This window comes from Eleutherodactylus coqui, chromosome 2, assembly GCF_035609145.1.
Source record: "Eleutherodactylus coqui strain aEleCoq1 chromosome 2, aEleCoq1.hap1, whole genome shotgun sequence".
NCBI classification, from domain to species: domain Eukaryota; kingdom Metazoa; phylum Chordata; class Amphibia; order Anura; family Eleutherodactylidae; genus Eleutherodactylus; species Eleutherodactylus coqui.
Window position 1 is genome coordinate 273,951,148 of NC_089838.1, and position 14,945 is coordinate 273,966,092.

Here is a 14,945-nt window from a genome sequence, read left to right on the forward strand (position 1 = left end):
CAATTAGGAAAGATCGATTCTCTCACATAGCCGCCACAGATATAGCTCTTAATTTAAGAGCAGTCCAATTTACATACTTGGACTAATCGCATTTGAAGTCTGTCCTAGATCTCTGGCTATCATTAAACAGTAGGGATTCAGTCAAATGTAATCTTTTGGTCCGAATAGGGTTATTAAGGCTCTGAATAATCAGTGGGCTATGAGAGACTATGTGTGTAACACAGGTGAGTTTGTGTAGGCCCCTGAGATTTTAACCAATATTAACCCTTTCCAATCCATGATCTGATGTCTGAAGACATTATGATTTAAGGCTGTACAGCTCTGATGTTGGAAGACGTCCGTCGGGGTTCTCTTACTGTATATTGCCAGCCTCTCTGCCGTCGGAGCCAATCCAACGTGTCACCTAATGCAGTACTGGCTTTAGCCAGCAGATAGTGCCGTTGTATAACAACAGAAAAAGAGTAAGCCCCCTAGTTAAAACCCGGATACAAATTGGATTGGAAAGGGTTAATAAAGCATTTTCGTTTTTCATTTCTCTAGTAATATATCATATTATCAATATAATATATATTCTATTTTGTCTTTTTGTATCAAAATAGGCTTCAGGCAATTTACAATGAAAAAAAATCATGATTTGCATAGTAGGTCTGTGTAACAAAAACGTGCAGGCTGCCGGACTACTGCTTGTGTGCTGCGAGTTTCCTGCTATGTAATTACAGAGAAAACAGCGAGAGACTGAATAGGAATTTACAATAATGTCAGCCAGTTAAAAACACATTAGAGAGCCGACAATGTACACAATGACAAACTAGTCAATCACATCTGAGATGTTAAAAAATCTGTTTTTATGTACCGAAAATTGAAAAATAAATTCACTGAGGCGGAGGGAATTTGAATAATAAATAAGCCCTATTCACAGAAGAAGTACCCTAAAATGAATACTGTATTAAATGTTACATTACAATTCTGGGCCATAGACTAACAAAACAGACAGACAAACATAAAGTGTCGGTATAGGGTGGATACACCCACCATCAGGACTGGTGGCCATGCTATATCGCTACTCCCCTATCTCTTTAGTCAGTCCAGCGGGGTATCGTCTCCTACACCAGCTATAGCGGAGCTCTATACTTTTAGGCAGCCTTCATCCTGTTAATGATGAAGTTTTAGAATTTGGGCAGCTAACAATACTGAGTTGTTAATAGGAGTCTTAGATACCAGAAGCAAAGCGCTATCCTGGGTTTATGGCACTGACTCCTAATCAAATAGGGTAATCTATTAGGAGTTATTTGCCACTGTAGTGTCAGACCTACCAGGCATTATAGTGACAGCTTGTCTGTGTGGCTGTCATTTCACTATCTGGGGCTTCAGGCTTATTCCCCATCGGCACACATCGGTGCTGTTTGGCTGATGGCTGATCAGTGTCCCTTCTATCAATGATACAGCTACTCAATAGTGTATCAAGTCTCCGGACCCTGCTCTATCCGAATTTGAGCGTTTGTCCTGATGTTTAATATCATATATCGCTAAAGCCATCTTTACAATCTGAAAGTCCTCTCCAGACTTATGATTTTGTCTGGGGTGGTCTAACTGGGGTTAGAGTGACCTCACGCTTCCCCTTACATCTATATCTTGACCACTTGGTTCTTGAGGAGTTGCGGGTCCAACTGAAATGCATTGAACCTTTTTTTTTTTTAAATAAAAACCATCATCTCCCCTTTCTTGAACAACAATTCTGTTGGCTTTCCCCCATCTGGAGGAGTTCACAAACCAAGTTGAAATTCTATTATTCTACATCAGGCTATGAATATTCTCTAGCGTGTTACAGATACCTTAACCCCTTCCCGCTCCAGGACGTACATTTACAACCTGGAGCATCGGGGTATGTATGCAGAGAGATCGCGAGGCAACCTTTGCATACAGAGCGGGCGTCAGCTGTTTACTACAGCTGACACCCGTGAGCAAAAGCCGCGATCGGCCGATCATGGCTATTAACCCTTTAAATGCCGCTGACAATTCTGACAGCGGCATTTAAAGCCCCCAAAACGCTTTTCAGGGGTCCCGTACGGTCCCCCCACGGTGAGATCGGGGGAGCCGTGCAGGTGTCATGCCTGCCGGGGGCCTCCTGAAAGGCCCCAGGGCTGCCTTAAAGGGGTTGTCCCGCGGCAGCAAGTGAGGTTATGCACTTCTGTATGGCCATATTAATGCACTTTGTAATATACATCGTGCATTAAATATGAGCCATACAGAAGTTATTCACTTACCTGCTCCGTTGCTGGCGTCCTCGTCTCCATGGTGCCATCTAACTTCAGCGTCTAATCGCCCGATTAGACGCGCTTGCGCAGATGGGTCTTTTCCCTCCTGATTGGCTGGAATCGGCACATGTGACGGAAGCGGAGCTACGCGATGACGCGTACAAGGGGGCGGAGCCAGAACGCCGCTGCTGACGAACCGAGCCGAAGGGAAAAGACCTATCTGCGCAAGCGCGTCTAATCGGGCGATTAGACGCTGAAGTTAGACGGCACCATGGAGACGGGGACGCTAGCAACGGAGCAGGTAAGTGAATAACTTCTGTATGGCTCATATTTAATGCACGATGTATATTACAAAGCGCATTAATATGGCCATACAGAAGTGCATAACCCCACTTGCTGCCGCGGGACAACCCCTTTAAGAGACTACCTATCAAGCCATCCCCGTGGGGTGGCTTGATAGGCTGCCTGTCAGAATGCAGTATGACTTAATGCTATAGCATTACGTCACACTGCAGCAGTGATCAAAGTATCGCAAATTGAAGTCCCCCAGGGGGGCTTAAAAGTAAAGTGAAAAAAGTGCAATAAAGTTTTTTTAATTGTGAAAAAAAGTAATAAAAGTTTAAATCACCCCCCCTTTTGCCATATCTATAATAAAAACATCTAAATCATAAAAGAAAATACATATTAGTTATCGCCGCGTTTGTAAAAGTCTGATCTATCAAAGTAGTGCATTATTTACTCCACAGGGTGAACGTCGTCCGGAAAAAAAAATAAAGAACGCCATAAACGCATTTTTAGTCACCTTGTCTCCCAGAAAAAACGCAATAGAAAGCAATCAAAAAGTCGTATGTATTCCGAATTAGTACTAATGGAAAATACAGGACATCCTGCAAACAATGAGCCATCGCTGAACTACATCAACGGAAAAATAAAAAAGCTATTGCACTATACAAGTTTGGTATCGTAGTAATCGTACCAACCCATAGAATAAAGTTATCATGTAGTTTATGTTGCAGTTTGTGCGTCGTAGAAACAAGACGCACTGAAAGATGGTGGAATGTCTTTTGTTTTTTTTTTCATTTTACTCCACTTAGAATTTTTTAAAAGTTTTTCAGTACACTCTATGGTACTTTAAATAGCACCATTAAAAAATACAACTCTTTTTGCAAAAAACAAGCCTTCATACAGCGACGTCGATGGATAAATAAAGGAGTTACGATTTTTTTAAGAGGGGGAGGAAAAAACGAAAATGGAGAAAAAAAAAAAAAGGGCTGCATCATGAAGGGTAAAGGGGTTGTCCGGCCACGCAGGGTGACATAATGTTGCTTTCTTTTTACTAAGCATTGTAACACACTGCATACAGGGGCTCAAAACAGCAGGAATATCAGCTGTAATGTCTGTTTCTTACTCTGTAATGTGGATGTGGAAAGCAGCTTTCAAAGATGGCGCTGTTGTGCTGCCTTCCTACAACGCCCGGCGCCCCTCCCCTATGTGTGCCCGCTCCTGATGACGACAGTAAACACTGAACTGAAAAGCAGTGTCTCCTGGTCCTACCCACCACCAACAAGGCTCCTCCCACTTCTACCGAGCTATTCGTCAGTATCTCCTAGCACCGCCGAGGCCCGACCCCTCACTACAGCAGGAGAACATCCCATACTGTAAAGGGAACATAGGGGGCAGTGCCAGGAGAAACTGTAAAGACTGAGTGTAAACAGCAGCCATTCAATACTGAACGGCCGCTGTTAGGTGAATAGAGAGGGGCGGGGGAGAGCGAGGAGAGAAATCTCCTGCAGCCGCCCCGCTGTGAAGCAACGATACCGGCTCCTGTGCAGAATCACATGAGCGGGTACTTGTGGGGACGAGTGTCTGGCATCTTTTGCCCGACATTCGGCCCCTCTAAATACATCGTCCCGTCGAGTTAGATACAGCGGACGTAACTAAGCCAGACTGCCTTAAATACCTCTGCACGGTGGACGTGACTAAGCCGAACCGGCTTAGATACCTCTGAACGGTGGACGTAACTAAGCCGAACCGGCTTAGATACCTGCTTAGTTACGTCTGCTTTGCAGAGGTATCTAAGTCGGTCTGGCTTAGATACGCCCACTCTCCAGAGATATCTAAGCCGGTCTGGCTGTGCAGAGATATCTAAGCTGGTCTGGCTTAGATACGTCCACTTTGCAGAGGTACCTAAGCTGGTCCAGCTTATGTATATCCGCTGTGCAGAGCAGACGTATCTAAGCCGGATCAGCTTAGATACCTCTGCACAGCCGGATGGGCTTAGATACCTCTGCATAAAGTATTGATTTTAGGGTACTTCGTCTGTGAATGGGGCTAAAATTGAAAAATAATCTTGGTAATTTAGACGTGCAATAAAAATATCTTGGAGTATCTGGGAGTACAGACTGTAGGCCGACGAGGCCTCCTTCAGATGGGTTTGGACTTTTTTTTTTTACATGTTACAAGGCTTGTTAAAAGCTCGAACATTGACATCAAGGACAGCTAGTTTTCAATAGGTGGCAGTGCTGAGGCATTTTAAAATCTCACATTTGCATACCGAATTTCCCAGAGGAGCATTGCATGGCCTTAGAAGTCTCTTCACGCCTACTAGGTGGTCTCCATGAAGAGCAACTGTACTCCTCCCATTCCATAATGTAGTAACACCGCTGCTGGCTGCAATGCAGTAACCCGATGTCCCAAGGCATCAAAACAGCAAAGCAAAGGGCAACAATGGGCAACGGCAGCGGGTAATCTGGGTAAAATTTCAACGTTAAAGGTGGTTTGTCAAGCAATGTTTATTGACCATCTGTTTTCAGGATAGGACACCAATAGTTGATTGGCTGGGGTCCGCTGCTTAGGACCGTGGCCGGTCAGCTGCTTGGCTACCTGCAGTCACTGGCAAAACACAGGGTATAGAGTGGAAGCAGATGGCTCTAAACCAAGTGTAGTGGGCCAGTGTTGGTAATTGCAGGTGCAGCACCCATTAAAATCAATGACCTGCAATTACCAGTGTCGACCACTGCACAGAGGTCGGATTGATCCACTTCGGCTCCGTGCCATGTCTCTTTTGCCATTGACAGCAGGCACAAGAACAGCTGAACGGCTGGGGTCCCGAGCTGCAGATGGGTCATCAATAAAAACTGCCTGGAAACCCCCCTTTAAATGTATTACAAAGTTTATCTTTCTATTTCATGTACAAACAATGATTTTTTTTAAACCAGTTAAGGCTATATTCACATGTCAGAAATCTGCCCCAGTAAAGAATCTGCCCCAAAGTTTATACAACATGAAGTTTTTCCACCCACGGATGTTAATTCTGCAGACATAAAAAAAAAGCAGTGACTTGTTACTTCCTGACACAGATACAACGCCGAGTCTGTGTTAGAGTCTGGACAAGGGCTAAATCAACATGTGGATCGACGGCATGGAAAGGGGCGAATCCATAGCAGAAAATCGCAATAGAACCACGTATTTCTGTTACGGTTTTCTAGGTAGAATCTGCACAAAACAGTCTGCCCTGTGACCGTATCCTAACGCGGAGCAATGCTTACATCTCTCATGTTTTATAGACTTCCTGATGTAGTCAATAAATATACGGCTCTCATCACACTGCGTTAATGGCTTCTACTGAAAGTATAGCCGTGAAAGCCGGGGGCCGTGGCAGATGCCTAACAGTCACATTCACCCCCCATAGCATATAATGGCATCCGGTAAGAAAGCATATGTTAAAAAGAGTTATTCAGCAACAAAAATGTTTGGACTGAAAACATAATAAAAGGCATACTCACCTCACCTGGTCCCGATGTTTCCCTTTCCAAAAGGTGCCTAGTCCCCTGTTGCTCTCTACTGCCTCCTACAGCACTGATGATCTCCTGCCAATGAGACATGTGACAGCTGCAGCCAATCACTGGCCGAAGCAAGCTAGTCATCGCTGTAGCAGGAAGTAAAGAGCAGGGGTGACCAATCACCTTCTAAATCGAAAGAGGGGGTAGGGGGGAGGAAAGTATGCTTTTGGCAATTGTTGCTGGATAACCCCTTTAACCCATTTAAATCCAATTTGTATCCTGGTTTTCCTAGGGGGCTTACTCTTTCTCTGCCGTTATACAATGGTGCTTCCTGCTGGCTAAAGCCAGTACTGCATGAGGTGACAGGTTAGATAGGCTCCGACAGCAGAGAGGCTGGCCATATACAATAAGAGAACCCCAACGGACGTCTTCCAACATCGGAGCTGTGCAGCCTTAAATCATAATGTCTTCAGAGGTCAGACAGTGGATTGGAAAAGATTAAACAGATGCTGCTGTATGCCATTGTTAGCATATGCGTTACACGAATGCCTATACTATCCATTTAACAAACAGATAATGAATAGCTATTGAAAACCTTGTGACGCATCCGTTAAATGAATACCTGTGACGGATGCCATACATCCATTACCCGTAGACCATTATGGTATGTGTTTAATGGTTGTGTTTTGTTTTTTTTACAGTATGCATCTAGAGGAAAAAAAAAACAAACTTGGTTGCTGTGCTATTCTATTCAGAAAAGCGTGGTGTTGCCGATGGGTACCAGCCAAACAAAAGCAAATAAGAGCTTCATATAGGGAATAGATGGCCCATGGATCCATGTGATGTATGCCCCGGGAGCCTTCTAGGTACATAAGACAAATCAAAGAAGTGTGAAAGTAGCCTTCAAAGTACAATATAATGATAGTCACCCTTGTTATACATATATCTGGCAGCAGGTACAAACCTTTTCTTGTACGAAATCCATAATGTTCTTAAAATCCAAGTCATCGTAATAATGTTTCAACCCAACCAATATATTAGCATGTGCAAATTTCTTCATCTGCAAAAAAGATACAAAAATTAATATTTAAATGGTCCATCAGGAGATCATGTATGATGACATGCCAAAAGTCATAGGATAGCAATAGGTAAATTTATTATGAAGTGGTGTTACCCCAGGTGACGGCTTGGGAACGCCCGCACCTGTATAAGCTGTGAGGTGTTATCTTGTGAGTGAGGCTGAACACCGGCCAGCGCGCTTGTGGCAAGCTGACCTGAAAGATCGGCGTTCGGACGAGGCACGATAGTGGATGAGACATTCTACTTCCGAAGTTGTGAGGGCATTTAATATTCCTCAATCTACAGTGACACATGTGTACCGGGGATACGTCATAGAAGGCATTACCACCCACTGTGGACGGCGCAATGAGTGGCCACAGATGCATTATAATTGTGACCGAAGGGGAACTATTGGTGCAAATAGACAAGTGACTCCACATCCAATGCAGGAGCCCCACATGTACCCGGCAGGTCAGTTTAGTGTTTTCTTTAGTTTTCATGGAATATGGGAACAGAAGACCCAACAGAGTGCCTCTGTTATCATCACAACACTGGGAACAGTGCTTCATCTGGGTTCATGAGGTTCTGGACCCTAAGGGACTAGTAACATGTGGTGTAGTCTGATGGAGTCACAGTACCAATTGTTTTGGGCTGATGGTAGGGTTCATGTGTGGCATAGACCCTATGAAGTCATAGGCCCCCAGCTGTCAACAAGCCACTGGACAAGCTGGTGGTGATTCCATGCTGGTGGGGTATGTTCTCATGATATAGGTTGGGTTCACTGGTATATATAGACACATCACTGATTTGTGCCCACTAGGTTTCATTGCTTGTTGGCCATTTACAGCCCTTTATGGACTTCATTAACCCCCCCACAATCATGGGATATTCCAGCACTATGATACACTGTGCCATCAGGCCCAAGTTGTCCAGAATTAGTTGGAAGAATTCTGGAGTGTTCCTATGAATGGTGTGGTGTGCCATGCCTTGTTTGCCTGACATAAGCCCAATTGAGCATTTATGGGATGTGGTGGTGAAGCCTATTTTCATGGCTGTGCATGGCTATCCACATGGAGGCTCAACATCCCTCCAGATGTCTTTCATCCAGTTGTGGAATCAAGTTGCTGCACTTCACTGGGCTAGAAGGGGTCCTACATATTATTAGGTTCTGTTCCATGACTTTTGGATTGTCTGTGTACATTTATAGACGTGAAATAACAAATAGTAATACATAATTCATTTTCGCTATGTTAAAACACAAAACTTGGAAATATTGTACAGTCTGCAAAGGGGAAGTCACATCTCTCACCCCATCTACTAGCCTGCAGTTCCTCTTTCGGTGTATAAAGGCTTTCTGTGAATATTCATATTGAGAAGACACAAGCTTTTGGTGTTTACTTAGGTCTCGTCATCAGACCGAAGTACTGTTGGCTAAAGAGTCCAGTGGGCAGTGTAAACCCATGATTGGCAGCCCTCCTTATAGGAGTGTCAACACAGAAATAGCTGAGCGTGACCGCCCACTGGACTTTAAGTCCAGGATTAGCAAAGATTTAAAATCAATCAAACTGCAGGTTATCCTGAATATTTTCACACAAAACCACATCAATATGTCCGTCTTCTTCTATTCTACAACCTGCTGCTAATAGATTGGACCACATGTTTGACATAACAGGTTCCCTTTTTGCCCAAACGACTTGTCAGTCACATTGTATCATGTTCTGGAACCATCCGCTTATATTATTCATAAGTTTGGCGCACAAGCCCAGCTATTTATATCCGTCCTTCAGGGAAGATGCCTGCTGAGAACTGCTAAACCATCAGTGTATGAGCCGGCCTTGATATCCAGGAATGGAGAAGACCCCGACCCCAGAGTTACCGGTGTGTGGAATAGATCCCCATTATTGTAAAAAGGAACAGTTGCTCTAATATTGGAGAATATGAAAGTGAATCAAAAAGTAATCTCTGGGTGCCTGTAACTTTGTATCTGTTTGAGTGACTCTGGGGGATGTTATAGGGGTGTCCTTCCTCTACTAATGTATGCCTTTCTTTTTCAGAATGCGATTAGAACCAGGGATCTCAGGCTAAAACAAATAGCTGTTATTGAATTTCTGGTGAAAGAACGGTGTGCGCCTAAGGAAATCCACTAATCATCGCTTGTGCAGAAGCAAATGACACGCGCAATGCATCAGCAACATCCTGAACTGTGCTGCATCTGTCACCTTGTATCAACTCATCAGCACATCGCCGCCTCTCACCCGTGACCGCTGTTGACAGACGGCCACTCCTCGGCTTAGTTGTCGTTTCGGTTTCTCTTGCTCGAAACTTCTTCACCAAACGTCGCACACTGCTAAAGTCTGTTACAGCGCCCCCCCCCCCCCTAAATACTCTTCAGACGATTATGGATTTCCTTAGGTGTTAACCCCTCTTTTGCCAAAAATGCAGTGACAGCTACTTGTTTTAGCCTCAGATCCTTGGTTCTAATCTGAGAAAGTCTGAAAAAGAAAAAATAGCATACATAACATGGTCCATAGCCCTTCACAGTCACTCGAAAAGATGAAAAGTTACAGACACGGAGGCATAACTTTTTGATTCACCATTGTATATTGAAAATGTCCAAGGTGAACGTCTCTGACTACTACCCCTCGTACTATAAGGAGTGCTGGGAATTACCTCTGTAATGTAGCTTTCTTCAACTCGCCTCCAGGCTCGCTGAAGTCACTATACACGCACCTTCCCGGGAGGTGGGCACATGCGTAGTGACTACAAGGCACGGTGTCCCCAGTTCCCTTCAGCTGGAGACATCAACTTACAATGGAATAGGATATCACAAAAGCCGGACAAGTGTGAAGGACTAAACGGACCATTAGACTGCTTAGTCCTATTGAGAATACCGTGTGCGGAGTTTTAAAAAAAGGCAGATATCAGGGGTGAAGAGCTGTTCAGAATAAAAGGTATGGATAGGATGGTCTCCATTCCTATGGATAGGACTCATACATAAAGTGAAAAACAGGTGATAGATTTCCGGTATCAAAGGGACATCAATTTGCATCAGTTCTTCACTCAGTCTCCCATTGACCTCGATGATAAAATAACAGATCATGGAGTGATTCTGCAAAAAATATGTAAAAAAAAAAAAAAGGCTGATGCAATTGCTGAATATGCCCTGAATAAACGTGACCAGCAGGCGGCGACAAAGAGCAAATGAGAACTGCAGAGGAATTAGCTGAAATCCGCAACCAACCAAGAAGAGAAAAAAATTAGTTATGGGCAATCCTTACATAACGGGCAATCTCTGATTAATTAGAGGAGCTGTAATTAATGCAACTTCCTATCTGTACCAATAAATCAAGTTTGCACAGCCAGTAACTTCAATACATTTTCTGCAAACCATACATCACTGCATCAGACAAAGAAAACCACTATTGTTTTTCACTTCTTCTTTTAAGCTTATTTGCGACTAATGAGATGGAAGTGTATGCAAGTTGTTAACACCTTCAGGGCTGTACATGGTTTGTTAAAGGGGTTGTCTCGCGGCAGCAAGTGGGGTATACACTTCTGCATGGCCATATTAATCCACTTTGTAATGTACATCGTGCATTAAATATCAGCCATACAGAAGTTATTCACTTACCTGCTCCGTTGCTGGCGTCCTCGTCTCCATGGATCCGTCTAATTCTGATGTCTTCTTGCTTTCTTAGACGCGCTTGCGCTGTGCGGTCTTCTTCCTGGTGAATGGGGCCGCTCGTGCCGGAGAGCTGGTCCTCGTAGCTCCGCCCCGTCACGTGTGCCGATTCCAGCCAATCAGGAGGCTGGAATCGGCAATGGACCGCACAGAGCCCACGGTGCACCATGGGAGAAGACCCGCGGTGCATCGTGGGTGAAGATCCCGGCGGCCATCTTGGTGAAGGAAGACGTCGCAGAGCGGGGATTCGGGTAAGTAATAAAACTTTTTTTTTTTTAACACATCCCTTGGGGTTGTCCTGCGCCGAACGGGGGCCTATGGAAAAAAAACAAAACGTTTTGGCGCGAGGCAACCCCTTTAAGCCAATGGCCCAAGGCATATCCTGTTCTGTTACCGTTTCACCTACAATGAAGGCCACTTTTATTAACCGCTTTACCTCACTTTTGGGTTTTCTTCCCCACTTTCAAAAAAAATCAGCTCTTTTATAAGCATACCCTGCAAGTCAGCTGCCTGAGGGCTTGGTTTTTGGGAGGAGAGTTGTATTTTTCAGTGGTACTATTTAAGGTATCATGTAATGTAGGAAAACAGTTTTAAAAATTTTAAAATTTGAGTGCAATAAAAAAGAAAAAAAAAAAAGCACAATTATTTTCTGCTGCCATCTTCTCACAGCCGTAACTTTTTTACTTTTCTGTCAACATAGTTGTGTGAGGGCTTGGTTTTTGCAGAACATCCTGTAGTTTTTATTGTTACAATTTTGGAGTATATACAACTTTTTTTTTGGGAGACGGCGTGACCAAAAAATGCCAATTCTGGCGTTGTGGGTTCTTTTTCTGACGATGCTCACCGTGCGGGACGAATGGGTCACTGGGTGAAAAAAATCTTCCTAAAATATAACTTTTAATGATTGGTTTAAAACCGCCCTGGGCTAGAAAGAGCGAACACACAAAACACACAGACCACCCACCGATAGGTCGTGTTTAAATAGGCATCAATATCAATCGACGGCTCAGTAGCCCACTTGTGCCATAATTAGAATAGGCCAAGGAGTGTTACATTGATGCATAAGAAGCAAGAGAGTTTTTTAAATTTTTTTTACTAATCATTAAAAGTTTTTTAAATTCATTCTTACACTTTTCTTTTAGTACCCGCAGGGTATTTGAACTTGCAATTGTATGACATTATACTGCAATCGGACAGGCATTCTACCATGGAATGTGATGATGATTTATCCGTTCAGTCACTGCAGACTTTCGGCCAACTTGTGGATCAGCATTCGCCATGCTTCCCCCGTCTTTGGCGGCTTCCTTCAGATTTTCCATGGTCATGTTCATGTCAACCTTGATTGTATCTAACCAGCATGTTGTTTGGTGTCCTCTTCTTCTGGACCCACGGACTGTGCCAAGTATTAATGTTGTTTCCAGAGAATTGGCCCGTATGACATGACCAAAGTATGAAAGCCGTTGCTTGGTGACTTTGCTTTCTAGTGATACTTTTGGTCTGACCCGGTCAAGCATCTTCTTATTTGTGACCATCTCCGTCCATAGTATGCACTGCATTGACCGCCAGCATCACAGCTCAATGGCCTCCATCCTTCTTCTGACTATTTTCTTGAGTGTCCAGCTTTCGCATGCATGTGTAGTTATTGGGAAATTGATTGCACTGATTATTCGGATCTTCGTTGTAATGTTGATGGTGCGTACGAATGCACAACTCATCATTCTTTATCATAGATGGGCTAGAAAAGCAAACAATCATTTCCACTATCATTACTGTCTTACATGACTCTAGTAAGCAAAATCAGATCACTGAGCACTGCATCATCTAGTCAGATGATCCAGATTTCTGTTGCACCATGCTGATGGGAGGTCAGAATATGGCACAAGCAGCATGAATAGATGAACCCTTCCTGCCAGCTGCTCAGAACATGTCGGTACCTCCATCTAATTTGCAGCAGCATCAAGTAGTTTCACTTTTTGTTTTGCATTCCGAAATCTAGTTGGGACTTTCCATGTACTAGAAAGCAGGCAATCCCCGAATACTTTATGTTGTGATAAAACAACAAAACTACTAATTTCCTTATTTTACAGCCCTACAAAAGAGTTTTCCAGGTTTTGAAAATGAATCAATAGCTAATTGGCAGCGGTCACCCTCTACTGAGCAGGAAGCAGATAGCACATACATTGTACAGTGGCCTGGCATAGTACTAATCACTTCAATGGAAGCTGTGCTTGCAGTACTAGACTGGACCACTGCACAATCTACGGAGCCATCCGCTTCTTGCTCAGTGCTGTGTTACTGCTGGCCCTGCAAACATCTGATCGGATGAAGTTCTGAGCAGCAGACGACCCACCAATCAGGTGTTAATGACCTATTCTGTGGACAGGGCATACATTTTTAAGGCTTCGAAAACTCTTATAAGAACGCTTTCACACGATCGGAAAAAGAAAAAAAGCACAAGATTTGTGTGTTGTGAGATGCAAATCTTGAAATCTTGCACGAATATAAATCCCATTCTTTTGAATGGGGTCATATACATGAGCTACCTTTTTCCCACATTGCGGTGCGGGTATAAATCACGGCATGTCTGGTTTTTGGGCGTTCTCAGGGAACGCACTGCCTCCTGTTTTTCAATGGAGGTTTGCAAACTCACTGAAGCGATGGGAAGCTTCACATCAGCCGGTACATCCCACGAGCGCGATATTTGGCCTGATATCACACCCTGCCCTGCGTAGGAAGTCTAAGGTTACGATCACATATAGCATATCAGCGCCCAAATCTGCAGCATTTTTGCATCAAATACCAAGTCAAAATCTGCCGCAGTAGATACAGCCGCCGACCTACAGCTGATTTCATGGTGGTTTTGGCCAGTTGATGTGGAAGCGTGCTTAGTAATAAGTATCTTTATTTGCTCCTCTCAAATACTTGCTGCAGCTGAGAGGCTGAAATCGACTGATGGTCCTTGGCCGGATCAGAGTTACCATCTGCACCAAAGGTGCGTATTTTGACTTTGTTTTTGATGCGGATAGGTTTCAGATTTTGGTGCGGATCCGCGGTACTCCTGGTAAGAATGTTCAGCGACATTGTGGCCTCTGATTGGCTGCAGTGGACACTTGACTTCCGCCAAAACATCTACTCGGAAATCTCCACCGACACCAGCAGTGGCTCTTGGCTGCATCCCAGGGGCTCCAAGGCAGGCGAGTATGCCCTCTTTATTTTTTATTTTAGACCTCGCCCAGCGGGTGGACAGCGTTTTGCTGTAATGACAAAACCACTTTAATGTCTAATTTCTGAAGGCTCTACTAACACTCCTTAGAGGAGGTACGGCACAGTTACTAAGCAGTTATGCCCATTATTTGGCAAGTGTTCCATTTGGCACCAACCGTGAATCCTTAAATGACCACCGAAAGTAAAGTTTTATAAATACCAACAAGCGAGTTAAGCCGGTACAATAGTCATTATTATTCTTTTACTAAACTTTAATGATTTTATCCCGAGTTCACTAGAAGCATTGTAAAATACAACGTGTGCTCATTAGCTTGGGCGAGATGTTCTCCTCAGTCAGGAGGCGAGGTCATGGATGGATCGGACACATTTTGCATAGCGACTTGCAAGTCAAAAAACCTTTGTTAATATGCAGCACATGAAGGGAAGGACTCACAGCAGAGAGGACTGTGACTGCTGAGAATCAGCAATAGCTCTTTTTGCAGTCCTCTTACGATTAAAGGGCCACAGAAGCCACAATGACGGCTCGTCCGCACATGGCCGAAGAATCTGTTGGCAGCTTTTGGCGCAAATCAGCAGCAAAATCCTACATGTATCAGGAGACTTTTTCAGTGTTTTTGCCGCACATTTCATCCCTAGCGGATGCAAAAATATGCAGAACAGGTCAATTTACGCTGTAAGTGGATGAGATTTGTTAAAATTCTATCCACTTTGGGGGCTTCCAATTCGGGCTCCATTATGTGAGGACACAAACTATTGCAGCTCCACTAAGCCTCCTACAAACATCATGTAAACATCGGTCTCCACATCATACTTGCTTCAAGATTGCATCCGCATCCTTGTCTGACCCCACTGCCGGTGTTAGAAGGGTGCAGGCAGCCACAAACACCCCAAACAGGGTTAAGTTGACCAGCAGCGGTACGGTCTGCTGCTTTCGGCACCTGA

General features: G+C 44.1%; 1 protein-coding gene and 1 long non-coding RNA gene across 3 annotated transcripts in view; one reads left to right on the forward strand and one right to left on the reverse strand.

The window, feature by feature from the left end:
- The window catches only part of LOC136612573 (tetraspanin-15-like), a 152,241-nt gene that overhangs the window by 47,735 nt on the left and 89,561 nt on the right, over nt 1-14,945 (reverse strand). For both annotated transcript variants that reach the window (XM_066593017.1, XM_066593016.1), the window contains one exon: nt 7,002-7,097. In XM_066593017.1, coding sequence (XP_066449114.1) covers nt 7,002-7,097 — 96 coding nt within the window. The remainder of the gene's footprint in view (nt 1-7,001; nt 7,098-14,945) is intronic.
- The window catches only part of LOC136612574 (uncharacterized), a 65,142-nt gene that overhangs the window by 33,721 nt on the left and 16,476 nt on the right, over nt 1-14,945 (forward strand). The window lies entirely within an intron of this gene.